A 25251-nucleotide genomic window follows, 5' to 3' on the forward strand; every position below is an offset into this window, starting at 1 on the left:
AATCGCCATGCTGTATTTGATCATATATATATATATATATATAAAACAAATATATATAAAGACTTTTCCACAAAGCAAATAATGTATGCAGTTATAAAGAGAAATGAAAGCAAATAAAAAAGAATTTCCTGATTTGCTGTCACGAGTCGTCTTTAAAAATGTTTAATTGTTCAAAAGTCACATTTACATCCTTCCCCAGGTGTCCACACACACCTCCAACCTGGTGATGTAATGAGCACTGACATATTGGCCCGGTCCTCCTTCACCAGGCTGGGTGTCATGGCAACAAGAGGCATGAGCAACCTTATGGAACACACACACAATCTATATACCGTACATCCAAGATCGCACCGTGGAAGAACAAACACGGAGAAACGAGCGAATAACTTAACTCTGTATTAATGTTTAGATATATTAACTCTGTCTCGCTTCTCGCTTGTGTTCATCAGAATAACGAGTGTGTGTCGATTGTCTGATATCGTCCGGCACAAACAGGTACGCCAACATTCCTCTCAGACCAAAGATAACAAAGATTAAAAACAGCTGCATGTGATTTGGGTTCTGATCCAGTTGCACCATCTGTATGTGTGTGTGTGTGTGCGTGTGTGTGTTAATCAGCTTTCACCTGTGTGTGCTGATAACGAGTCACAGCATCACATCCATACCAATGGATACAAAACTAAGTCAGCTAAGTGTCGAAGCTGTTTTCAGCTCAAAGGTGGACCTTGGAAGTAAAAAGAGATCAATTCTAAAGAAATTCCAGCTGAAACTAAAAACATTAAGACCTCAGAAAGTAGTAAGACCTTTCAGACTTTAAGACCGTAGAGGTTTGAGATGATCGACCTGCAGACCCACTATCTTAGAAAACACAAACATAGATGCTTTAAAAGACAAAACATGCAGCAGACAGAAGGACTTTCCTTCGTCGTACATTAAAGCGTCGCTAAGCTTCTACAGCAAATAAGTGATAAGTGAAATACTGCATGCGTGTGACTCTCATGTATATAAATGACAGAAATACCAAACAGTTCACTCATATTTCAACATGGAGTCGCAAAGTCATAATTTACAGATGACAAGCCTTTCCCCCCCAAACCGTCCCTCTGCCCCGAACCAATGAGCAAACACGACGCGCACCCCACCTGCAAACAACCCCTCGCCCTCGCCTCCCCCCTGACGACAGCTGCAGCGCTACTGGGTTACAGACCCACGAGGAGAGCGATCTATATACAGTAACTCGGACACGCTGCTGTGTCACTTACACACACACTCATTCTGCCTCATAACCGCACACACACACACACGCACAGACACACACTAGAAGTTAAGGTTCTTTGGTATCTCCCAGGGAAACTCCTTTCTGCCGAAGTGGCCGTAGCAGGCGGTCTTCTGGTAGATTGGTCTCTTCAGGTCCAGGTCTCTGCAACACAATCCAGCATTAAAGGTCTATCACCAGAACATAAAAGGCCAACAGGGTGAAACACACTTATCACGTCTCACAACAATCAGTGTAACGCTCACCTGACGATGACGCCGGGCCTGAGATCGAAGTTCTTGCTGATGATCTGCAGCAGGTCCCTCTCACTCTTACTCGAGGATCCGTAGGTGAACAGAGAGATGGACAGAGGCTGAGCCAGGCCGATGGCATAAGCAACCTGGAAACATTCATCAAAACAATTTTTAAAACACATTATGGTACGAGTCTGCCATAAGAACTTTCATTTCCCATATCTTCTGTGATTCTGCTCTCCAAAGTACAGGAGAGACAGACAGGCAGACAGACAGGCAGGCAGACAGACTCACCTGGACCAGCACCCTCTTGCAGAGTTTGGCTTTGACCAGGGACTTTGCCACCCAGCGGGCAGCGTAGGCAGCCGAGCGGTCCACCTTGGTGTAGTCCTTCCCGGAGAAGGCCCCGCCTCCGTGGGCGCCCCAGCCGCCGTAGGTGTCCACGATGATCTTCCTGCCGGTCACGCCAGCGTCGCCCTGCAAAGACATCACACAGAACCATCAGCCGTTACAGTTGCTGATCTGGAATGAGCTGGAGGTTTGGTGCGGTGTCTAACCTGTGGCCCCCCGATCACGAAGCGTCCGCTGGGCTGCATGTGGTAGATGGTGGCCTCGTCCAGGTACTTCGATGGGATCACGGCCTTAATCACCTTCTCCCTCAGGACCTCCTGCTGCTCCTCCAGGCCCACGTAGTCGTCGTGCTGCACCGAGATGACCACCGTGTGAACCCTCTTGGGGATCACGGCGCCATCCTTCTGGGTGTAATGGACGGTCACCTGGGAGAGACGAGGAGGGAGAGGACAGAGGACATTTGCAGATAATTAAAGGAGCTTCTTGTGACGGGAGAGGTTTTGTTTTATTGTCGGCAGCCATTCTGAATCTACGGGGCAGGACCTTGACATTAAACACTTCATTCCCTCTATTAAAAAAGTCCCAAACTAATTATTGACTGTAGGAAAGTTCTGCATCTTCAATCCGATTCTAGATAATGTCGGAAAATGAAAGAATTTAAAAATAAGAGCGCCGCCTTTGGTCTTGAATAGGTTTTATTTCCTCTTACGCAAAAGGAACTAAAATAGCTTTGTTTCCATCTTTCGCATCTGCAGTTTTGGCTGGAGGCTCGGACGTGTCATATGTATGCGTTGTTGACCCCATGAGATTCTGGGGGGGGGGTGACTGGAAAGGCGCCTCCTGGAAATGGGGGTAAAAACAGATGTTGCATACCGGCCGGTCTCTGCTTGTAAGCACATTCTCCAAATGTCTAACGGCAACATTAGGGACAAGAGATTTCACTGTAAACACGGCGTTAGGCAAGAGCTCGCTTTGAATTTAAAGAGACCTTGTGGTTCCTGAGTATGTGTGGCGAGTAAGCGTGTGTGTTCTGGTCGTACCTGTGTCTTGGAGTCGGGGCGGAGCCAGGGCACGCTGCCGTTACGCCTCAGTTCAGCCATCTTGGCGTTGAGCTTGTGGGCGAGGACGATGGTGAGGGGCATGCACTCCTCCGTCTCATCTGTGGCGTACCCAAACATAAGACCCTGTCCACCAAAAGAAGACAAAGATGAGTCCCAGTCTCTTTACATGTTGCAGCAGGAGACAGACGCATGTCGCCTTAGAGGACCTGGTCTCCGGCTCCGATATCTGTTTCCTGGCGATCCACGTGGACTCCCTGTGCGATGTCAGGGGACTGCTGCTCCAAGGCCACCAGCACGTTACAAGTCTTATAATCAAAACCTGCAGAGGGACAGAGACAGGTGGACAAAGACAAAATGAGAGGGGACAAATCAGAATCAACTCTTATTAGAAATGTAAATACGAGTTTCTTCCTCTTCTCCTCACCTTTGTCCGAGTTGTCATAACCGATGTGGCGAATGGTGTCCCTCACTATCTTCTGGTAGTCTACGCAGGCCAGAGACGTGATCTCGCCGCAGAGCAGCACCATGCCTGTCTTACACACCGTCTCTGTTTCAGTGCACAAAGGGGACATTCCATCACATTACTGTCGTATAGGCATTATATTGGGATTCTAATGCAAATAAATGTCTGTCTGTGGTCGTCACTCACCGCAGGCCACCTTGGCGTCGGGGTCCTGCTTCAGGTGAGCGTCCAGCACGGCGTCGCTGATCTGGTCGCATATCTTATCTGGAAGACAACAACAACAACAACAACAACAACAACAATAACAAAGAAGCGATAAGTGGGATACTGTATATGTGTGTAAGTCAGTCAGTGGATTACAGGGCCATTTCCTTGCGTGACCCTTCTCATGTTGGCGGGACGCAAAATATCAGATTACACCCGTTCATCAGAGCAATACACCTTTATTTATTTTGGGAGCCTTGGCGCTACGAATAGATCTGGTTCGGGGGCTGATGAATGCAAACGAGATGCCGCTCTGTAATCAGATCATAGGAGTACCAATACGCGACGTCACCCCCTCTTCTTCTTCTTCTACTATCTTCTACTATTTCTGCAATTATGAATATATTACAAATGAAGGGGTTATCTCTCATGGTGTAAGCAATCCAGCAGTGTTTGTGTTGTAATGCGTCACCGGCGGAAATGTGAGCGTCTGCATTCTGTGCCAGCGTCAGATTGGGTGTCACGGTCACATGTGGGGGGCGAGTGAGACCTGCTCTATCCGGATGGCTCCTGTTTTACACCCAGCATAGGAACCAAATCACAGATTACACAATGACCGCTGAGCTATGAATTACACACACACGTATGGAGCGACTACTCAAATGTTAAAGTTCCCATAATGCCTTGTGCCTGTTATTTCATATTCCAGTTGTAGACTACAAAAATAGGCCCGAAACCGCAGCACTTTGCTCCCACAGCTGTTGATAATTCTTGCAACAACTTGTCTGGTACACGGATTAAAATTCCAACGTGTCAGACGCAGCCACATGTGTTCTTCTTTACACATGTGGCCAGTCGGAAAATTTGTCTCATCATCCAAACTGTCTGTGTGGTTCAAAACCTCAAAATTACACTAGAAACAGTAACAGAAAGTGACATTAGGAGTGAGCACGTGTAGCCTGTGGAGCGACTCTCCCACATTGTGCGATGCCATGCATGCTTCCACACAACGTGGTCGCTGTGCTGCACCTCTACAATCTCCACTAGCCACTCAGCACATTCCACAGAGTCAGCAATGATCACTGGGACATGAACATGTTTTAACGCAGCGCGACCGCTTCCTGGCGCCGGCACCTAAACTTTGTAGAAGATCTGGACCTGTGTGTGCCGTGGCCAGGTGTGTGTTCTTCCTCTGTATAGGAAAGAAGGAGTTCCTCTGAGGAAGTAGGAGACATTAGCTCCTGTACTCACCGGGGTGTCCCTCTCCCACAGACTCAGAGGTAAACATGAAGTCGGTGCAGTCGTCGTCTCCATCCATGGTGCCATTCATTCTGTCCCCTTATTGACGGCTCGACTTGAACTTGATGTGAAGATTGCAGAGGTGACAACTTGTGGAGGTGAGAAGCTGCGAGGCGCTGCTGTGTTCTTGTCCAAACACGGATGGACAGATCGTGCGGGAGACTTTGTGCAAGAAAAGCTGTCTAATCTCACACTCCTGGGGCACTGCACCTACTAAACTCTGCTCTATATAAGGCAAAGACAACATACGCACATGCACACACACACACACATGGTCCCTGGGACGGGGGGAGAGAGGGTCATGTGAACTGACGGGCTAGACCATTCAGAGGCCAGGAAAAAGGGAGGGGGGGTGATTCCATTTTTTTTTTACTTTTAACCCTCTGTGTGCCGAGTGTGCCCACTTTAACACGGACCAGTGTCTGTACCCATCAAGACTCAAAACACCAGAGGAGAAGATTCCACTCGCCTCAAATCAAGACAAGCGCAGAGTTCATCTCATCCATGGATCACTTTGGAACTCATCCAATCATTTCATTCATACCCCTTCGTTGTACCTGGGGGGCCCCCCTGAACTCTCTGACACACACACACACACACACACACACACACCCTTTGTCGCGCTTAAGCCTGCAGTTTGTTTTGGCACTGATATGAACAGATACAAAAGAGAGGAACAGACGGGATGAAGACAGAGTGAAGGAAGGAGGGAACAATCCCAAAAAGCAAATGTTAGTCATTTTAAATATATCTTAATATTCCTGCATGGCATTCACATCTTTATTTATTCATATCTGAATGTCGTATGTATAGATATCATAAACAGGAAATGGCTGCAGCATGATTTTCCCAATCAATACTTGAAGTACAGTGTATGTGTGCGTTGTCATAGGAGTAAACAGCCAGCCCAGGTTTAGTTCAGGGCTTATATAGACTCTGTCCACTCTTGGTCAGTGATAGTGTGAGTGTGGTGAGAGGAAGAGGCACATGAGCCGATTTTCTCTCTCTCTCCCTCTTTAACAGCTCATATTACATCCTGGGACTTGACTGACCACTTCTCTGGCCTATGGACCCCCATAGGCCCAGAGGGACGCCGGGGGTGTGTCCACCTACAGGGCGCTGCGGCTCCCTCTGCCATCTGAACCCCCCTCCCGTCCCACGTTCCATGGCAGACCCCTCCCCGCCACCTCCTTCCCACCCTGCCACTTTTCTCATCCCCAACTAACCTCCCAGCATCCACATCGCCAAGCTGCCATCCCCCCTGCAACATCATCAGCTTTCCTGCATGCCTGGACTACTCTCACTAATAAGACTGCACTGTATTGTGGTTATATCATTCTCTGTCTCTGTCTCTCCCTCTCAAACATAAAGTGATAAGCAGCCCTTTATTTATAAATTCAATTGTCCAAGGATCAAACTGGGAAACACAAATAAATCAAATCAAATCAAATCAAATCAAATCAAATCAAATACTGGCCCCGGGGCATAAACAGTCCAAAACACAAAATGACATTAAAGATGGAAAGGAAAGATTTACTCACTTAACACTGCAGAACAGGAACACATCAGGAATCCAACAAGGGAACAAGCAGCAAAACCACAAAACCAAGGCCATCTGAGGAGAAACAGGGAACATGACAGGAAACCAAGACATCATGGATCTGAGGGGAACAAGGAACAAAGGAGAACAAATCACACAGGTGAAACTAATGAGCAGACAACCAAGAGACACAAGGGCAGGAAGTGAAGTTACACAGAATGAGAATAGAGGGGAGAACCAAAAATAAAACAGGAAACAGAATCCAGGATCTTGACAGCTGAACAACAAAGTTATGATTAGTTATGGTCTGTAACATTGTGTTTTAAATAAAAATGTATCAGAAATTAATCCAATATATATCATCAATGCTGATTATTGCTGAATCAAATGACTGAACTACACTGGGGGCCCCTAGCAGCCGATAACATCGTTTAGTATTCCTGGCCGGCACTGGCATGGACTAACATCTGATGAGTACTGCTGATGGGTCTGAGGTGGAAGGATATGGTACCTGGAATGTGCCTGAAACTAGTTCCAGCTGGACTCGAGGCCCAGTGCCAACATGTTCTTGGAAGAGGTCGAAGAAGAGAGAGAGAAGAGGAGAAGTGCAGAGCGGCCGAGTGTCCCGCAGAGGGCAGCAAAGGGACAAATAAGACGAGTTATCTATGATTGAGGTGTAACGTCGGAGGTTTCCAGGGAGAACAGTTTTACAGTTTAACACGAATAATTCATTAATGGAGAACATTTTGATATTCTAATCGATACAAAGCGGTGATTTGGTCAGATTCTGAGTTTAAACGCCGTCATGTAATAGAAGAGAGAGGCAGTAAATGAGATAGTTCCTTTAACAGCCACTAGAGGGCAGTGGGTGCAGACTATATAATAGGAGGCTGACAAAGTGGTGGACATTTTGCCCCGAATAGAATCTTAAATCTCAGCCTTGTTAAAACAATATAATGCATTTTGGACATACTCTTAAGAGCATTAGAGAGCAAAAGAGTCTAGGAGGATTTGGATTTGTGTAATATTTTGGCATCTAATACAATGACATCTGTTAATAATAATAATTCATGGCTTTGGCTTCTTTCTGTCACCACTGGGTTCCTGAAGGCACCTCAGACTGGTGACCACAAGTGACCTTCAAACTGAGCCTGAGCCTCTAAAAGGTCTCACGCCAGCAGCAGCAGCACCTTCGCTCACACTGAAATCAGGATAAACCCAAACCATCTCCAGCCAGTGGCAGCTGTTGAACTGGCCGAGGTCCAAAACAAGTGAGGAGAGAAAGAATGAAGGAAGCGCCTTGTCTTGTCTTGCCAAGACATCATCGCCTCAACATTCCCAAAAGAGAATCTGACCGTCAATAATTCCACTGCTGTTTTTCCGGCGCGAAGCGGTTTCTCGTCTTCGTGTAAAAGTTAGCAGCGAGTGTGCGATAGTGAGAGGCCACAGGGAGGCCAGTGAAAGAAAGTGACACAAGGCCGCACTGTTTGGACCCCACGGCCTCCACTGTTTTATGTGCCAAGACTCGACCTTTGTGTGCCCACACTGAGCTGTTACAGTAGTGCCTGACACACACACACACACACACAACCACTATAGACCTGTTTTGTCCTTCAAATCAAAGGTCAAATGAATGTATGTACAGTTACTCAAATACTGGACCTACTGCACTGTACTGAGAACAGTTTTAAGGTACTTGTACTTATTGCAGTGGATTAATCTGACCACTACGTGTTACTTTGTATTGTCAGGTAAAATTCTTGTAAAATTCTCAACCTTTCAAGAACCCGGACTGTAGCTGAATCACACAATGACTTTTACACATTATGTTAATTATCTTATCTCAATATTATAAGTTGAAAGCAGGAAAATCCCCATGATTGACCCTTTTGTCTGGAAAACCTTGGTACCCTTGTAACTCCACTTTTTAGGATTTTCCTTTACATTAACTGTCAATCAATTGTACATTTGGAAAGCAGTGGTTGTATCAGAGTTCTTATTCCTCTTTGCATGAATAGGAAATATAAAATTAGTGCATGATTATGTTTTAAAAGTTGTGTATAGACCGGTATTAGTATGGATATGTACATAAATGGCCAGAAATCAATGTATATGCTACTATTACTACTACTGCTGATAATAATAATAATAATAATAATAATAATACATAAATAAATATTGACTCATAACATACCATGACGCTGTTTACATCGTATGTTTTAAAGTGTGTCAAACATATGCTGACGTCTGCGCCTCTGCTGCTCTGTACGTGCAGACAGGTTGCATTTCAGCAGACAAGCGGTCACGGTCACGCACCGCAGCGCCCCCCTCCGGCCTGTTGGAGAACTACGGGTAAAGCTGTGCGCCCGGTGAGCGACCGCCGCTGCAGAGACAAACACCGCTGTGCGCACTGAGGTAAGGAAAGACGCTTTTATTTACCTTCATTTACACGAACATCCGAACCCGGTGCGGAGACGCCGAACCGACGGGTCGAAGCGCCGGGATGCGACCCGAACGCCCGCGCCTCGATCCTCCATCGGCATTCGTCTTGTCACTGAGTGTTTTCTCTCGCCTGAGCGGGGAGAGGTTGGGCCTCTCTGCGTTACACGGAGAGAAACATCACGCAACATGAATGAGGGGAGATTCTCCTCCATCATGTCAGCGTCAAAACCCGCGCACATCCCCGCTTATTTACGCGCGATTTGGGGGAATTTTTTCACACAGAACCCGGGCCGGGGACGCGTTTCTTCTTCATTCACCGGCCATCGATCTTCATCCACAATAAACACAGGAGCGTGTTTGTGTTGCAGCCATCTGCAGCAGGCGCTCCATCAGCCCGAGCACCGACACGGACCCACACACTTCACCTCCCACAAAACAGCACAAACGCGCCTCCATCATCATCATCGTCATTCTCAGAGCAGGTTTCGCTTTTGCTTCATTGTCAGTGTGAGCAGACTAATCCGACTGAATATTTGTAATCTCATTATGAGCGGATCATGGGCGGTAATGCGTCGCTATTTCTGTCATATCTGCTCCCAGTTTGTACACACTTGTTCCCTTTGTGTCGTCTGAATTCAGCGCAGTGTGTGTGTGTGTGTGTGTGTGTGTGTGTGTGTTCAGCCGCTGCTCGTCTCCCCCTCCCGTTATTCTGGAGCTTTCGCTTCTTTCTTACATCTGTAGGCCTGCAGGCGTTTGGTTCTCAAATGGTGCCGTGTGTGTGTCAGAGAGAGAGTGTGTGTGTGTGTTGCATCCATTAACATGCGCGTATCAGAATTCACATGTTCGCTATTTAAACGGGATTAAAACATGAGATCAGATGCGACCAAGCCCCATTTTCACGCGTGTGTGTGTGTGCTGTCTATATGGGCTCTGAACTGATCCGCTTCAGGGCCAGTGAGCGGGATGTGATCCACAATGGGCGTGTGTGTGTGTGTGTAGGACCTTTATGCACATGGATCACCTTCTCCCACTGCATTCATCAGAGCCCTTTGCGGTGTGTGCGGGTCAGTAGCGACACACACTCTGGCCGGGATTCGATGGAACCGCTCGGTCTCCCTTTCTTCCATCGCCGCGGCGGACACACCTCTTTTCCTTTCACACCCTCGTGGGAAGATGGAGATCTGTGCACCGCTCGCCACAACATGGGGGCAGGAAATGGCCTCAACCTTAGATAGAAGGAAGAAGAAGAAGGAGGAAGAGGAGGAGGAGGAAGAGTAGAGGAGCTGTCAGTCATGTTGGAAATGTGTGGAGTCAGACAGAGACAAGTTTGTGCGGCACATCGGTGTGGAATCCTGCAGAGATGGATTCAGGCATGACGGTCTGAAAAGAGCTGCACCCTCACACACACACACACACACACACACACACACACACACACATATCAAGAACACAGCACAGATGATAGAGCAGCAGAGTGAAATGTCGCTCTGGGCTCACAGATGGAGGTTGAGTATGTATGCGGTCGTGTGGCGTGTCGATGACGCGACCTTTAACCCTCGAACAATCAGGTGCAGCCATCTGAAGTGGGCTCAGGTCCAAAGGTGACCCACATGGAGGCTGAGGTCCAGTCTGAGGAGACAGACAGACAGACAGACAGACAGACAGACAGACAGACAGACAGACAGGCTTGTTGGAGTTGTGTCATCTGCTTAGTGAAGTCTATATGAGTTCATCTTGTCGTTAAAGTGCAGAAGAAGAAGAAGAAGCAGCCACAGTGAGGTTTAAGCTGCGGAGCTAATTGGCACCACGCTGATGAAGAGCGTTGGCTCATTGCACCCGTAGACCTCATTACAGTGACAGACCAGGGTGTGTGTGTGTGTGTGGGTGAGACGGCAGCTCCGGGCTTTGTGTACATATTGGAACACGCAGCAGCTGGAGTATCAACGCTGCACTATGACAGCACAAGAAGAAGAAGAATTCCTCCGATCCTAACTTCCCACGCTTCTTTTTCCCTCTTTTTCCTTTTTTTGTGTTAAATGTCTGGAAACGAAAACACAGCGGGAAAACTGTGAGTCGAGCTTTAATGATCTGAGAAATGTGTGTGTACAGTGTGAGGTTTGGCTGAAGAGAGGGTGTGTGGCAGCGTGGCAGGGTGTGGTCGGACACACACACACACACACACACACACACACACTCACACACATCCTGGAGCTGGGAAAACAAAGGTGAGGGAGATAATCCATCCATGTGTGTGTGTGTGTGCGTGTGTGTGGGGATGCTGAGGAGGGCAAGATGGAAGCCTCGCTCCATTGTGAAAGCAGCAAAAGGTAGAGAGGCCCATCTGCGTCCGTGCGCCTGCAGTGGGACGGGGAGGAAGAGGAGGAGGAGGAGGAGGAGGAGGAAGTAGGTCAGAGATGCAGAAGCAGCCGAGCATGAAGAGAGAGAGCGAGCAAACGATGGAGTGAGCAAGGGGGCGAGGGAGTGACTCTCAGCTCACAGAGAAGCAGCACAGCGAGGATGATGATGATGATGGTGGTTTTGTGTGTGTGTGTGTGTGTGTGTGTGTGACCTCCTCTGGGTTCCAAATCAGCTTCTTCCTCTCTGAAAACAACTCAAAAAGCTCAATCACCAAACTTTGACGCCCAGTTTGGCTCAACGCTCTTTTGCATCTGATGAAACTACAACATTTGTGTGTGTGTGTGTGTGTGTGTGTGTGGTTCTATTGGAGCTGTGTCAACATCCCTGTCGCCCTGTGTTCCTTCCAGCAGCCATACTAAGTGGTTTGCTTGAGAGGGCCGGGCCTGTGCCAAGTCCACACTTTCACACGCCCCCCCTCCTCCTCCTGAAGAGAGCACACACACACACACACACACACACACACACACACACACACACACACACACCCAACAAAGCCTGCTGTCGCTCTCCCTTTATGCATTGGGTGAAATTTGTGTGTGTGTTTTTGTCCCAAAGCACATCTTGGAGAGGCTCTTGTCCCTCCTTGTCTCGTCCGTCTCGTCCTCTCAGTCGTGATGAATTGACTCTTAAATGTTAGAGACTCATTCCGGGGACTCAAACACGTTTCCGTACTCGTTTACAGAAGGATATTTATGTTTCCATGGGTGAAGTCTCTCGTCCTTGTCAGCCCTCAGGTTTGTTTGCTTGCCGCTCCCGGATGCAGAGCTTCGTCTTCTTCGTCTTCTTCTTCTTCGTTGGCACTGGGCGCCGCTCTGTTTGGATTGCGTCACGTGTGATGCCACAATAGGAGTCCTGTCAGCGGGGCGGAGTTTCTACAAGACACACAACGACTTTTAATTTGTAGCACATTCCAAGCGGAGTTATAGTGAGGCCCCGCCCCCTCTCCCTTGAATGTGGAGCGCTGCCTTCAAGGTCCCAAGGTCAGGAGAGTAGCGCAGGTAAACAGGGTGAAGGTCAAATAGCAAGGCTGAAGGGAGGGTTGGTTTTTACTGGCTGGAGTTACCGCGGTAACACTTGAGGGTATTGCCGGCGGGGCTGAGCTCAGGGCTTCAAAGGGTTAAGGGTTTATTATCACACCTGTAAAATCACACGCCATCAGTCATCCTAAGAGCCTCGTTTGTGTGTGTGTGTGTGTGTGTGTGTTTAATGTGTGACACAGATCTAAGTGATCAAGGCGACACTGGGTATTTTGTATGAATGTTATGGAGAATTTGACAAATTGATGAACTAATCAATCGATCACGCTCTGACTACTCAGCCGCTAATTTGGGCCTTTGATGATGATGATGTCATGTTAAATGAAGTCAATGTGTGTGTGTGTGTGTGTTAGACTGATTAGAGCCTAAGATCTATTTTCTTCACTGGCATGAGGTTTCACGTGTGTGTGTGTGTGTGTGTGTGTGTGTGTGTGTGTGTGTGTGTGTGTGTGTGTTGAAAAGTATGATTTCAAATGAAAACTGCTGATGTAAGTGGAGGCGTAATCCTCCGGCTGTGTGAGCTTCACGTCTCACAGCCTGGCAGCACTTCCTGTCTGCAGTGTTTTTCTGTAATCACTCATTTGGTTCCATCCCATTACCGAAGCAAGGCACTGAAGGAAACACAAAAGAGGCATTTAAGGGAGATTTCAGCCGAGTGTGAGGGTTTCTTTGGTGCTGAGCCTGAGCCTGCTGAGTCTGAGTGCGAGCATGATGAGACTGAGCTTGCTGAGCCTGACCCTGCTGAGTTCTGAGCCCGCTGAGCCTGGGCCTGCTGAGCCTGAGTCTGAACCTGCTGAGTCTGAACCTGCTGAGTCTGAACCTGCTGAGCCTGATCCTGAGTCTGTCCCTGGTTGTTTAGGGAAGTGAACCCCTGCCAGTGGGAGCACATGGGACCCAGACTCTATTTGTGTCCCTGCTCCTGTAACTTGAGGCTCTAACTCCACGTCAGTGTGTATAAATAAGCCTGTCTCACAGACGCGGTGTCTGTTTACATTTCGTGGTGACGGCGACGGCGATTTTCTAAGCCGGAAGACAAAGTGTCCATTTAGGACGCCATCATTATATCCCGTGCGTAGAAGCAGAGACATATTTTCCTGGTCCTCTCCTGGAAACCTGCACCTTGTCATTAGCAGCATGTGACTCATGCATGGATTAACAGTGCGACTCTGTGCTGATCTGTGTTTGTTTAACCGGGCCTCTCGCTCTTTTATAGCCTGAATCCTGACTCAAAATGGACTACGTCAACAACGCCGCCAACAGCTACAGCTCTGGGGACGCCGGGAGCGCCTCCTTAGCCAGCATGACCATCGGCGAGCAGAACCACCAGGAGAACGGGGTCCAGATGGGACACAGAAGCCCGGGGGACGCCCAAATGAAAGGTCAGACATCCGGGACGGAAGGGGAAATGTGGACAAAGCAGCGAAATGATTCAGTCTGGGATTCTATCAGGGGAAAGAACCAAACCCAAACATTATGTTGGTTTGCCAGCACATTTTCGCAGCAGAAAATAGAGAAGTAAATGTGCGATTTAGCCGGTAGCATAGATTGACGTGGCTAATTTAAATCCAAATGTCAGGTTTATAATTAAACTGCCCCTTAAATTAGACTAAAGAGCGCAGACTTGTGGCTTTCCAAAGGTCAGAAAAGGCAAAGAAGAGGAGCCTGCAGAGGTTGTAGCTGCTAGAAAACCTCCTTTAAATGAGCAGAAGTCAGAGTTAGCAATGTAACTGCATGAATATGAATGATAATACTCAGATTAGAGTGTGCAGAGAGATTTAAAGAGCTCTAATCTGACTCTAAACCCCAGCATGTCTGGACTCTACTTGGTTCTACGTCACACAAACACGACATCTTGAGCCGAATCATTGAACATTTCCGCGTACGATTTCCTCTCATGATCTATCTTGAGTTGCGACGCCGGCGTGTGAACTGTACTTTGTTCTAATCCCTCTTTACATAACGGGTACAAGGCCCCCGCTTGACCGGGCCGCAGCTGCACCGCTCTGCTCTGCTCTGCACGGCTCTGTAATCCAGAGCATCTGGGGCCACAGCCTCGGAGCGACGTCGTCCCGATTCTCATCTCATCGTAGAAACAATCTGAGCTTTATGGACGTCGATATAAAGACGAGTTTGATGATCAACCGTGTGTTTCTAACTCTCTCATCCCGATCTCGACCCCTACGACCAATTAGTGCGCAGTCTGGCCTTCCCTAGCTTACAGCCCTCTCTAGTGCAGAGCTTCCTCCCTTTCCGCTTTCCCATCCTCCCTTGTTCAAGCAGGAGGCTGCGCACAGATTCAGGTTCCTCCACCTCCGCCGACACGTTTGTCTCCGGCGGGACTCAGCGTGAGTATCTGCTCCGCCTCTTTAAATAGGAGCTGTGGCTTTGGCGAGTGTTGACTCTGTGCGGTTGAGGTTTGGGGGTTTGAAAGCGACGGCAGATCGTTCCGAGCGAGTCTTAGCCAGCGGATGTGGTTTGGTTGGATTCGGACCTACAGAGTCAATGTTCCAGAACTTCACGTAAACAAATGATGCAGCATGAGTGTCGACAGGATTTAGAGAGTGAGCCAGGAGGGATAGGAGACCATTTTGATTCGGTTTGGGCCCCCTGACCTCATGTTTCCCCTCCATGTCACGAGGATTCACACTGACGGCTTGACCTTAAATCTGCAGAAGAGGAGGAGGAAGAGGAGCAGGAGGAGGAAGAGGAGAACGGGTTGAAAGCCCAGTCTGAGCTCTCTGGCCTGGAGAGCGAGGAGGTGCACGCCGGTATGGGGGCGCTTGATGTTGTGTCAGAGCATCAGAGAAAATGAGCCGTTTGATTTGCTGCTTTCCCTTTGAGTTGCTTTGCACCTCTAACCTCGGCTTTCTTGGCGTGTTGGCGTAAATAAGAGCTTCCTGTTTTGATTTCCCTTCCTCTGGCTCAGTCCTTATCCAAGACTTGGGCTTTTAAAGTTTCCTCAAGTTGGGCAAAATGAATTCTAACTCATTGAAATGAGCCGTTTGTGTTTGAACGCTGCATCGATCTCTCACCTGGTTTCTCTCTTTCACTTGGGATTTTGCTCCTGGGCTTTTCTGCATTCTCTAACAAAGTGTGTGCGTGCGTGTGTGTGTGAGTGTGTGTGAGCTTGTTATTGATCTGTTTGCAGCCATCGTGACTGTTTTGCCTCATCACTGATCAAACCCTCTTGTCTCTCCTCCATGTGCCCCGGCTGTGTTTGATCTGCAGCAGGAGGAGCAGCTTCAGCAGGTATTCTATCTCTCATTCATCTCTGTTTACTTATCCAATTAGGGAAATTAGAATACGATTAAAACTCCCCGACAGACAGAACATGACCTCTGAGCAGTAACCTGTGATGGATGTCAAAGGTTACGATGAGGGGAAGTGTTTGATTTAGCAGATTAGAGAGATTTAATGTGGTGATGAAGATGAAAACAGTGGTGTGATGTCATGACTTACACAGGAATGCCTGGTGTGTGTCTCTTCTGTGTGTGATGTGATGCATCCATCCATCTCATTCTGTCCCGTCTCACTTTATGGCCTTGCCCCCCCGTCACCATTTCCAGTCTCCTGTGTGGTGTTTCTCCTTACCGCCTCTCCGGTTCAGTCATTCTATCAAAGAAAAGAAGAATCTGTTAGTTTCCCCTCTGGAGCCCCGGTTGTTGTTGTTGTTTTCCTTTTACCCTTTGGTTTGGTTTCCTATGGGGAGATGAGAACGGAGTGCTGTGAATGTCACCACATGATCTGCTTTCCAAACTAATTAGCCGAGCCCGAGCCCCGAGTCGTCAGTGAGCTCGCGTTAGGGCCCCAAGGATCAAAGAGCGAGAGCCACTTCTCCAGCATGGGAGCTTCCTGCCACCTGGACCCAGAGGAGGAAGCAGCCTCCTGCTGGGACGAGGCGCGGGAAGCAGAGAACGGGAAGAGGCCGAGCGACTCCTTATGGGCGTCTGAAGACCTCGGCTGCGGGTCAGAGGAGGTGCCGGGCGGTGGAGGCGGCGAGGGTCCAGAATGGAGCGGCGGCGGCGTGGATTCCCACAGGGCCGCCAGCCTGGACGCAGCCGGGTGTCCGCCTGAAGTCAGCAATCTGTCCGGGACGCCTCTCGTCCGTAGCATGGCGCTGGAGGACCTGACCTCCATCGGACACAGGGGCTTGTGGGTGGAAGGAGGAGGAGAGGAGCTCATCTCAAGCGAACGCGTGAAAGGCCGACTGATAGCTGACGCTGACGCCAACCACGACGGCGCTCTGGACTGTGGCGCCACAGCCAGAGAGCGACACCAGTCCCCTCACACCCAGAGGCTCTCCTGCTCCAGCTTCGACTCGGGCTTCGCTTCACATACCGAGGACTTCCGGCGGATGTGCGACCCTCCAGAGCCGGGACAAAGCAGCCGGAGCATCTCAGAGAGCGACGCCGCCGCCGCCGCCGCCATTAGAATCCCATCCTGCTCACTAGCGGAAGAAGAAGAAGAAGAAGAGGACGACACGTGGCCGCATAGGGCTGCCTATACAAAGTGTGACATCACTGGTGACTCAGAGACGCACAATGTGGAGACAACTACACAAAGCTCTCCAGCCAGAAAGTCAAAGGTGCCGGTGGCTATAACCAAAGGTCTGTTCCTGTCATCTTCATCGATTCTGATCCAGCCCCTCTTCAGTTCACTCCTTACACTTATTTGATTTACAAAACAGCTTCTATTCTACTCTATATCTGAATGTTTCCCCCTTAAACGTCTCTCTAAGGACATTTAGACCCAGAGGAGAAGCTTGTTGTCCTCTCTCCCCCCACCGTCTTCCTCACCGCCTTCTTCTTCCTCTTCTTAATTGCATCCATCCATCTTGTGCCCTCTCGCTGTTGCTATGCAGCCCTGGTTGATTGACTGCATGCTGCACATCACCGTTCACACCCTTGATTTGATTTCACTCAGTCGGATACAAAACAAGAGAACTCCTGAGGAAGAAAGAACAACATTTGGTCCAAACCCCTAAAGTCTAAAGCTTCTTCTTCTTGTGATTCCTTACAGCTGTGGCAAAGATCGATAACGGCACCGGAGAGAAGGTGAGTAAAGAGATGGATCAGTCGGTCCCTCTGGCTCATTCGTGGGTTTTATGATTTGATTCATTTCCATTTTGTGTTTGGTGATCATGAGACTTTTGGGTTCTTCATCCATGTTTCTTCCTCCTCTGTGTGAAAAGGCTCAGAGCCCCTCCACAGATAAGCCGGCCTCGTGCCTTAGCAGACGCAACGGCCCCAGCTGCATCCCCGTTAAAACCAGCAGCGCAGGGCTCAGGCCGCCCACAGTAAGTACGGCCCGGACCCCCGACAAGACTCTGAACCGGCCCCCCCTCTCAGAGGCTCAGATAGACTGTAGAGGTCCAGACAGTGTACAGACGCTGCATTCCTTCCTTTTACTAACCATTCATTCATTCATTCATTCCTCATCTATCAGTGAGTCTCCATGAGCTCATTCTGCTTCAAAGACACAAACTTCAGCTCAAACTCAATCAGATCTCTGTTTCTGGGTCACAGGGCGCCGACGGGGCAAAGTCTCAGACCGCAGGAGCCAAGACGTCTGCTCGGCCAGGTACTCAGCTCTCTCTCTCTCCCCCTCTCTTTCAGTTTCCTTTCCCTTTCCTTTGCCCCGTGTTGTGGTTAACGTGTGTGTTTCTGTGACACAGCTAGTGCCAAGAAACCTCACACTACAAAATATGAGAAAGGTAAAGAAAGAAAAGGCAAATGTTGGCAGAAGCCCACATTCAGGCTCGCATGGCTCAGCACAGCGCCACCCTCAGGCTGATCCTGGATCAGGCTCAGTCTAGTCCTAGGCAGTAGATGACTTAGTGCGCTTTCATCTTTATTATTTTTAATCTCTTAAGTGTGGAAATTAGATTAAAAATGTCTTAAGCTGCCTTTTCTGATCCGCTTGTCCCAGACGGTACGAGCGGACAGAGCAGCCCCGGGATGCCCAAGTCCCCCGGCAGCCAGGCCGTCCCCGGGAAGACGGCGGCCGAGATCAACAAAGTGAAGAAGGTGGCGGTGGTTCGCTCCTCGCCAAAGTCCCCGGGCTCCATGAAGAGTCGCTCCCCGGCTCCTCTGGCCGCCGCCGCCGCGCCCATGCCCGACCTGAAGCACGTCCGCTCCAAGATCGGCTCCACGGACAACATCAAGCACCAGCCGGGAGGCGGAAAGGTCAGCGACACCGCGACCCTGCAAGGAAGGGGACGAGCAAGATGGTTTCTATGGTAACTTACACGCTGATGTCTTCATGTTTGGCTCCAGGTCCACATCCAGGATAAGAAGCTGGACCTGACCAACGTCCAGGCTCGCTGCGGCTCCAAAGACAACCTGAAACATACACCTGGAGGAGGGAAGGTGAGACGTCTTACACTCTCACCTATGTGTGTGTGCGTGTGTGTGTGTGTGTGTTTGACTTGAATCAGCCTCTTAAGTGATTCCTTTCTGGGTTCTGCACTTCTTCCAGGTTAAAATTCTTTATCAGAAGTTGGACTTAAGTAGTGTCCAGTCTAAGTGCGGCTCCAAAGACAAGATGGATCACGTCCCTGGAGGAGGAAACGTGAGTAACTCCAGGGATCCCAGTGTCTCTGATCATCAAACTTAAACCAGGCCATCTTACTCCCTCTTCTTCCTCAGCTCTTGGTCCTCACTCACGGCTCTCTGCAGCTGTGGCTTTCCTCCAGGTTAACCTTCTTCTGTCTCCTCCCCCCTCTCCCTCTTCCTCCTCCTCTTCCTCCTTACATCATTGACTTTTCCAGGTACAAATTCTTGATAAGAAGGTGGACTTAAGCAGCGTGCAGTCTCGCTGCGGCTCCAAAGATAATATTAAACACGTACCCGGCGGCGGCAACGTGAGTAAAGCTCAGGGACGTCCGTTAACCCTCCGCGTCCAAAACCAACAACCCTCCCTCTGCTTCTACTTGAATGCATCTTCACGCCGGGAGCAGGATGTCCGACTGCACGATCTCTGTAGTCTGTAGTGTGTTGACCCCCACATCCTCCTCCTCCTCCTGACCTCAGCTGTGTGAACCTGTTAACACACACACACACACACACACACTCCCCATTAACAGTAGTGTGGTACAACCTGTGTCAGCGGTCATGAGCATTTCATCTTCGCCGGGGTAGAAGAGCGGGTTCACCCGGCTTCTCGTGTGATGTAATGCTCATAATCTGATGTGCTGTGTGTGTTTTGGGTGTGGAGAAGTCTTCACCTTCCTAACTTTACCCCCTGCATCGCCACCACCCGACAGCCACACGCATGACGATCCCCGTGTGTGACGTCTTTATGGTAAAACAAAGGACGGGTGCCATAGAGAGTGTGTGTCCCGTCTCTGCCTGACCTCAGCAGACAGGGGGTCTTTGTGTTAACATAACAGGGAGGGGAGGGGTGTGTATGTGTGTGTGTGATGAGCTCATTTGGTTCAGACGTGCACTGTGTGAGGCATGGCAGAGAACACGTTGAACAATCGGTCAATCGATTCACGATAACCAACGATCGATCAGAGTTAAACTCGACTGGAAGCTTAAAGCGGTGTGGTTCCATCATAACAGTGATAAGAGTGTGTTGTTGGACTAACAGGCTCGTTTAGGGGGATCAGCCAGGGCCCATATGACATCATCATCTTCATCTTCTCTCTGTTTCTCCTTCTCCCCCCTGTGCAGATTCAGATCGTGCACAAAAAGATCGACGTGACCAACATCACGTCTAAGTGCGGCTCCAAAGCCAACCTGCGTCACAAACCAGGTGAGTCAACCAAACGCCAAACGCCAACCAGAGCCTCCAGTAGAGCCCGCGCGACACCTTTTAAGCTTTGGACTGATTTGGCATTGCCTCCTGTAGGCGGCGGCAACGTGGAGATCAAACACGAGAAGTTGGATTTCAAAGGTCAATCGAAGGTCGGCTCCCTCGGCAACATCGGCCACGTGCCCGGCGGAGGACAGAGGAGGGTAAACAAAACAAAATCAGACTGGATGAGCTGCTTCATCACTCTGAGTCTCTCTCTCCTTCTTGCACGACCCAAATCTTCTGTCTGCGCCTGGAGGGCTTCTGTCTCTCTCTCTCTCTCTCTCTCTCTCTCTCTTTTCTCCCAGCATGACTTGAAAGCAGCACGAGCAGCATTTTCAGGATCTTGATTTGTTCTGACCTGCATGAGAGTTCATCCTCGGGTCGCCGTGCTTGATTTGCTCTGTAGGTAGATTGAGTTTGCGTCCTGTTTCTCCAGCAGAGACGACAAAGCAGGAAAAGCAAAGCAAAAACCTTCTGCTCGCATCGGAATGGCGGATAGTAGCTTTTCTAACATGGAGGTCGCTCAGTAACAATGAGGTTCACACAGCGTCATCTCATCACCTGCATCGCATCACGCCACTCCCTTCTTCTTCTTCTTCTTCTTCTTCTTCTTCTTCTCCTCTCTGTCCGTCTGTTTGTGACATATTCAGGTTACAAACTACACTATTTAGATGTTTGTTTATAATTTTAGATAAAAGGACAATGTACAAAATAACTTTTGGATAGAAAACAGATTGGTTAAGTTATAATTTATATTTCACCATCTAATTGAAATGTGCAAGGTAGATGCGGTATATTATCCTGCAAAGCCAATTGTAGCCACAGGAGGGCGCAAAATCTCACATTTCGGTGAATTCATGCATTTATGAAATGTGCACGGGAGACTGCAAAGCCAATTTTAGCCACAGGAGGGCGCCGAATCTCACATTTGAGTGAATTTACGCATTTAAGAGCCCACAGAAATATGTTGAACCTCCAACTCTTACCTTCACCCATTCTCTGGTCCTTCTCCGTCTCTCTCTGTCTCTCTCTGTCTCTCTCTCTCTCTCTCATATTCAGGTTACAAACTACACTATTTAGATGTGTGTTTATAATTTTAGATAAAAGGACAAATGTACAAAATAACTTTTGGATAGAAAACAGATTGGTTAAGTTATAATTTATATTCCACCATCTAATTGAAATGTGCAAGGTAGATACGGTTTATTATGCTGCAAAGCCAATTGTAGCCACAGGAGGGCGCAAAATCTCACATTTCGGTGAATTCATGAATTTATGAAATGTGAACGGGCGACTGCAAAGCCAACTATAGCCACAGGAGGGCGCAAAATCTCACATTTCGGTGAATTCATGCATTTATGAAATGTGAACGGGAGACTGCAAAGCCAACTTTAGCCACAGGAGGGCGCAAAATCTCACATTTCGGTGAATTCATGCATTTATGAAATGTGAACGGGAGACTGCAAAGCCAATTTTAGCCACAGGAGGGCGCCGAATCTTACATTTGAGTGAATTTAGGCATTTCAGAGCCCACAGAAATGTGTGTGAACCACCTCTAGCTCTTACCTTCACCCATTCTCTGGTCCTTCTCTGTCTCTCTCTGTCTCTCTCTGTCTCTCTCTGTCTCTCCTCTCTCACCCGCCGGCTCATTTTCACTCCAGTTGAGTTTGCAGTCATTTGTGTTATTTCATTTTTTTTTAAATCGTCACTCTGCAGATTTGATTTGTCGCTGTTTTTGTCATTTTTGATTTCCGTTTGCATGCTTTTGTCACCCCTCCTCTCCCCCCATGCCGGGTCGCTCCTCTGTAGAGAGAGATGGGGAAGGAAGCGGAGGGGAGCTCCTCAGTCAGCCCCTCGGTCTCCTCCCCCGCCGTCACCCCCCCTCAGTCACCCCAGAATCTCCCCTCAACACCCACACCACCCATCCTGACCAACCCCCATATAAAGATCGAGGATTGTAAGTACTGAGGAGACCAAACGAGACGTGTGTGTGTGTGAAGCTGCAACCACCAACGCAACGTGTGCAACTCCGGACCGAGCTCTAAACTGTACAGTCAAACATAAACACAAAGGTTGTAATTTGCCGTTTTACGCAATGAGAGCATTTATCTCTATGTTTATGACATATTCAGGTATAAACTACATGTTAAAATGAGTTATGTTTCAAAGTTGTTGATGTTGGTTTTAGATTATACTTACTACTACTATACTACTAAATTATATTTTAGTTAATACTTTTAGAAAACACATTTGTCAAGTTATAATTTATATTTAACCATCTTATTGTAACATGAAAGGGAGCTGCAGTATATTAGACTGCAAAGCCAATTGTAGCCACAGGAGGGCGCAAAATCTCACATTTTAGGGAATTCATGCATTTATGAAATGTGAACTGGAGACTGCAGAGCTAATTTTAGCCACAAGAGGGCGCAAAATCTCTCATTTTAGTGAATTCACACATTTAAGCACACACAGAAATGTGCTGACCTCCTGCTCTTACCTTCACCCATTCTCTGGACCTTTTCCGTCTCCCGTCCTCTCCCGATCCAGATTGAGAGCCACAAACTGACCTTCCGCGCCGAGGCCAAGGCCCGCACCGACCACGGCGCCGAGATCGTCTCCCTGGAAGACTCCCCCCAGCAGCTGAGCACCGTGTCCTCCTCCGGCAGCATCAACATGGCCGACTCTCCACAGCTGTCCACACTGGCCGACCAGGTTTCCGCCTCTCTGGCCCAGCAAGGCTTGTGAACGCGCACACACACACTCTCTTAAACTAACCGCCCCCTCATCCCCCGCCCACCCTCCCCTCACACACACACAGTCATGTAGAAAGAGGAGTAATGATGCCTTCCTCATCATTTTTCACAAGATTTTATTTTGATCTACCTGTCACCATTTATCCTTCACTACCCTAACATGACATCATCACAACAAATTAACCAGTCGGCCAAACTTGAAACTTCTCTCTTGTGGTCTTTGAGCTCTTTATTATTTGTACCTTTTGTAAGTAAGTGTCCCTTTAAGAGTTACAAGCCCCCAGCAGAGAGTTCTCCTTGTTGGATCTAAAGTATTCTTACATAATCCACACTCCCAAAGTCATTCAGGTTCCCCGCTTTCCTTTAAACGAGTTCAGTTTGTAAGATACATGTAGCCTTTGATTGGGTGCCCCCCCCACCCACCCCACCCACGATGGTTTTTGATACACAAATGATGCATCAGTAAGAGTACAGGGTACAGACGAGGGGTGTGTGTGTGTGTGTGTGTGTGTGTGTGTGTGCTCCAAAAAGTGTTTTTAGGAACGTAAAGTAGCGAGTTGATGATGGGAGAACGAGACAGAAACGCTTTGAGAGTTCACCGCTGACGTCGCTTTGGTGTATCTGGGTAAAAAAAGAAAAAAATGGAAGAAAAAAATAAAGAAAAAGCTCCAGAATGGCTTAGAGTAGAAACATTGGTTTGTGTTGGGCACAGTTTTCTAATTGTATACTGTGGATATGACATGTATTTGATATGAAGAAACATTTGTATCGTGCCTGCTACTGTCAGTGTTACTTCTTTTGTTTTGTTACTGCTCTATTGTACATGCGCTCAAAAGCTTCAAGAGGAGAGAAAACACACGCAGGCGCCGCTTTCAACGCCTCAAACATCAAAACTGAGTCAGGATTCAGCTCGGCGGCGATTATAGCTTGAGTCGGTCAGTGTGCATGTACCAAGGTGGGTATTAAGAGTCTTAAGAGGGAGGAAATAAGGGTTTTCTAGGGAAATTGAATCCAAACTATGTAGAGATCAAGCATTTCTGGCAATGTTAGTCACTTTACGTCAAACTGGATTGAGATGCACAGGGTTTCCAAGCCACTCCAGCAGGGAACAGACCTGGAAGCTGCTACAGAAAAGCATAGTTTGGATGCAATTACCTCCAAAATCAAGCGTTGGATTGTCAAGTGAGATGTGAGCTGGGTTGAGTGGGCCGAGATGAGCTGAGGACAATTGGGCAATCACTCAAAACTGAGACACAAGGGCGCAAAACCGGTCAACCTCAGACTCACTCTTCCCCTTCCTGTGCCCCTTAACGTATCAAACACAATATTCCCTAAATGTAAACACGACTCACGGGCTCAAACGTTTCCTTAGTGTGGAGTTTGTTCCTCTTAATCCATCATTACTACATGGATAGGATTCTTGCATGCATTTCATGTGAGACAAAGCTGCTTGTTGCTTCCCTTTCACTAAGTGATCTCCTTGTATATCCTGTTGATGTTGCTCTCTCAGCTGACTGGGGAGGATATACTGATATTAGAGTAGAGATGAGGTTTTATAAAAACGACCAGGAGAGAATTAACAGACGATGTTCCCACACGTGTTTCCCTGCTGTGTATGTTCCATGCGTAGGACTTAAGGGTTGTGCTTTAACATTCTGTGCATGATGAATCCTCACTTCTTTCTTCATTGCAAATAGAACTTGTTGACGTTAGAGTGCAGGACGGCGCGAGCGGGGAGACGGGGAGATGTTCCCGCCCGCCCGCACGAAGACGAGGGTCGAGGGGGAAGAGCGTTTTGCTTTTAGTGGATCCTCTCCCATGCGACCCGGGGGGTTTCTGCAGTAACATATCTCATCACTGTCTGTTTGGTTCCTTCCGACGCTGTACAGTTGTGGAAATGTGATTGTTCTTGTTATTGTGCATTTTACCAATAACTGGTTTATGATGATTCTTGTTGCTGTATATGTGTGTTTGGAAATAAATACTATGAAGTCACCGTCTGTCTGTCTGGATGTTTGGACACTGAAGGACTGGACACCAGAACAACTCTTTCAAAGTTAAACATAAACGTTTTAATGGAACTATTTACAAAAAACAATTCTGCTTTTGATTAGGTTAACTGCTGCAAACATCGAACAGGTACACTGACATCTTGCTTAACTATAAAAGAAAAACAGTGAATGACTGGCATAAAGGTAAAATGAAACAACCATAGATTTTGCATAGCAATTAGTTACTTTAAGGGGGCAACTGTGTGATTGACATTGTGGGCGTGGCAAAAAACAATTGAGCTTACAACAGAGTTCCAGATCGGATCGGTCCAAGCAGTGAAACTATTTAACATCAGAACGTTTTCCCTTACGCCGAGGAA

General features: G+C 48.2%; 2 protein-coding genes across 3 annotated transcripts; one reads left to right on the forward strand and one right to left on the reverse strand.

Moving 5' to 3' along the window:
• Positions 1-1192: 1192 nt before the first annotated feature.
• LOC143002104 (S-adenosylmethionine synthase-like) lies at positions 1193-4918 on the reverse strand. The gene is made up of 9 exons (XM_076152050.1): positions 4840-4918; positions 3571-3648; positions 3346-3468; positions 3128-3240; positions 2901-3044; positions 2067-2285; positions 1804-1986; positions 1522-1655; positions 1193-1420 (listed from the first exon to the last, which is right to left on the reverse strand). Exons 1-9 carry the CDS (start codon positions 4916-4918, stop codon positions 1318-1320), a joined length of 1176 nt encoding a protein of 391 aa, XP_076008165.1. The 3' UTR covers positions 1193-1317.
• Positions 4919-8754: 3836 nt separating this feature from the next.
• Positions 8755-25147, forward strand: LOC143001787 (uncharacterized). Of its 2 annotated transcripts, none has more exons than XM_076151571.1 (14): positions 8755-8842; positions 13538-13703; positions 14997-15092; positions 15553-15573; positions 17344-17378; positions 17516-17620; positions 17850-17904; positions 18253-18509; positions 18600-18692; positions 18802-18894; positions 19094-19186; positions 20001-20082; positions 20179-20285; positions 22675-25147. In XM_076151571.1, exons 2-14 carry the CDS (start codon positions 13556-13558, stop codon positions 22870-22872), a joined length of 1383 nt encoding a protein of 460 aa, XP_076007686.1. In that variant the 5' UTR covers positions 8755-8842; positions 13538-13555; the 3' UTR covers positions 22873-25147. The 2 variants fall into 2 exon arrangements, with proteins under 2 accessions (XP_076007686.1, XP_076007685.1); XM_076151570.1 differs by lacking the exon at positions 19094-19186 and adding an exon at positions 21934-22081 and having other exon boundaries at positions 22675-22810.
• Positions 25148-25251: the final 104 nt, after the last annotated feature.

Source organism: Genypterus blacodes, unplaced genomic scaffold (genome assembly GCF_046128005.1).
Source record: "Genypterus blacodes isolate CSIRO-AG114 ecotype Tasmania unplaced genomic scaffold, CSIRO-AGI_Gbla_v1 ptg000055l_1, whole genome shotgun sequence".
NCBI classification, from domain to species: domain Eukaryota; kingdom Metazoa; phylum Chordata; class Actinopteri; order Ophidiiformes; family Ophidiidae; genus Genypterus; species Genypterus blacodes.

Bases quoted from the DNA above. Each gene is read 5' to 3' on its own strand.
- LOC143002104 (XM_076152050.1), bottom strand. From the start codon at position 4,918: ATGAATGGCACCATGGATGGAGACGACGACTGCACCGACTTCATGTTT. The intron at 3,045-3,127 runs GTCCTCTAAGGC...TTTGGTGGACAG, and splicing joins ATATCGGAGCCGGAGACCAG to GGTCTTATGTTTGGGTACGC. The intron at 2,286-2,900 runs GTACGACCAGAA...CGTCTCTCCCAG, and splicing joins GCCCCGACTCCAAGACACAG to GTGACCGTCCATTACACCCA.
- LOC143001787 (XM_076151571.1), top strand. From the start codon at position 13,556: ATGGACTACGTCAACAACGCCGCCAACAGCTACAGCTCTGGGGACGCC. The intron at 13,704-14,996 runs GTCAGACATCCG...TTAAATCTGCAG, and splicing joins GGGGGACGCCCAAATGAAAG to AAGAGGAGGAGGAAGAGGAG. The intron at 18,510-18,599 runs GTCAGCGACACC...GTTTGGCTCCAG, and splicing joins ACCAGCCGGGAGGCGGAAAG to GTCCACATCCAGGATAAGAA.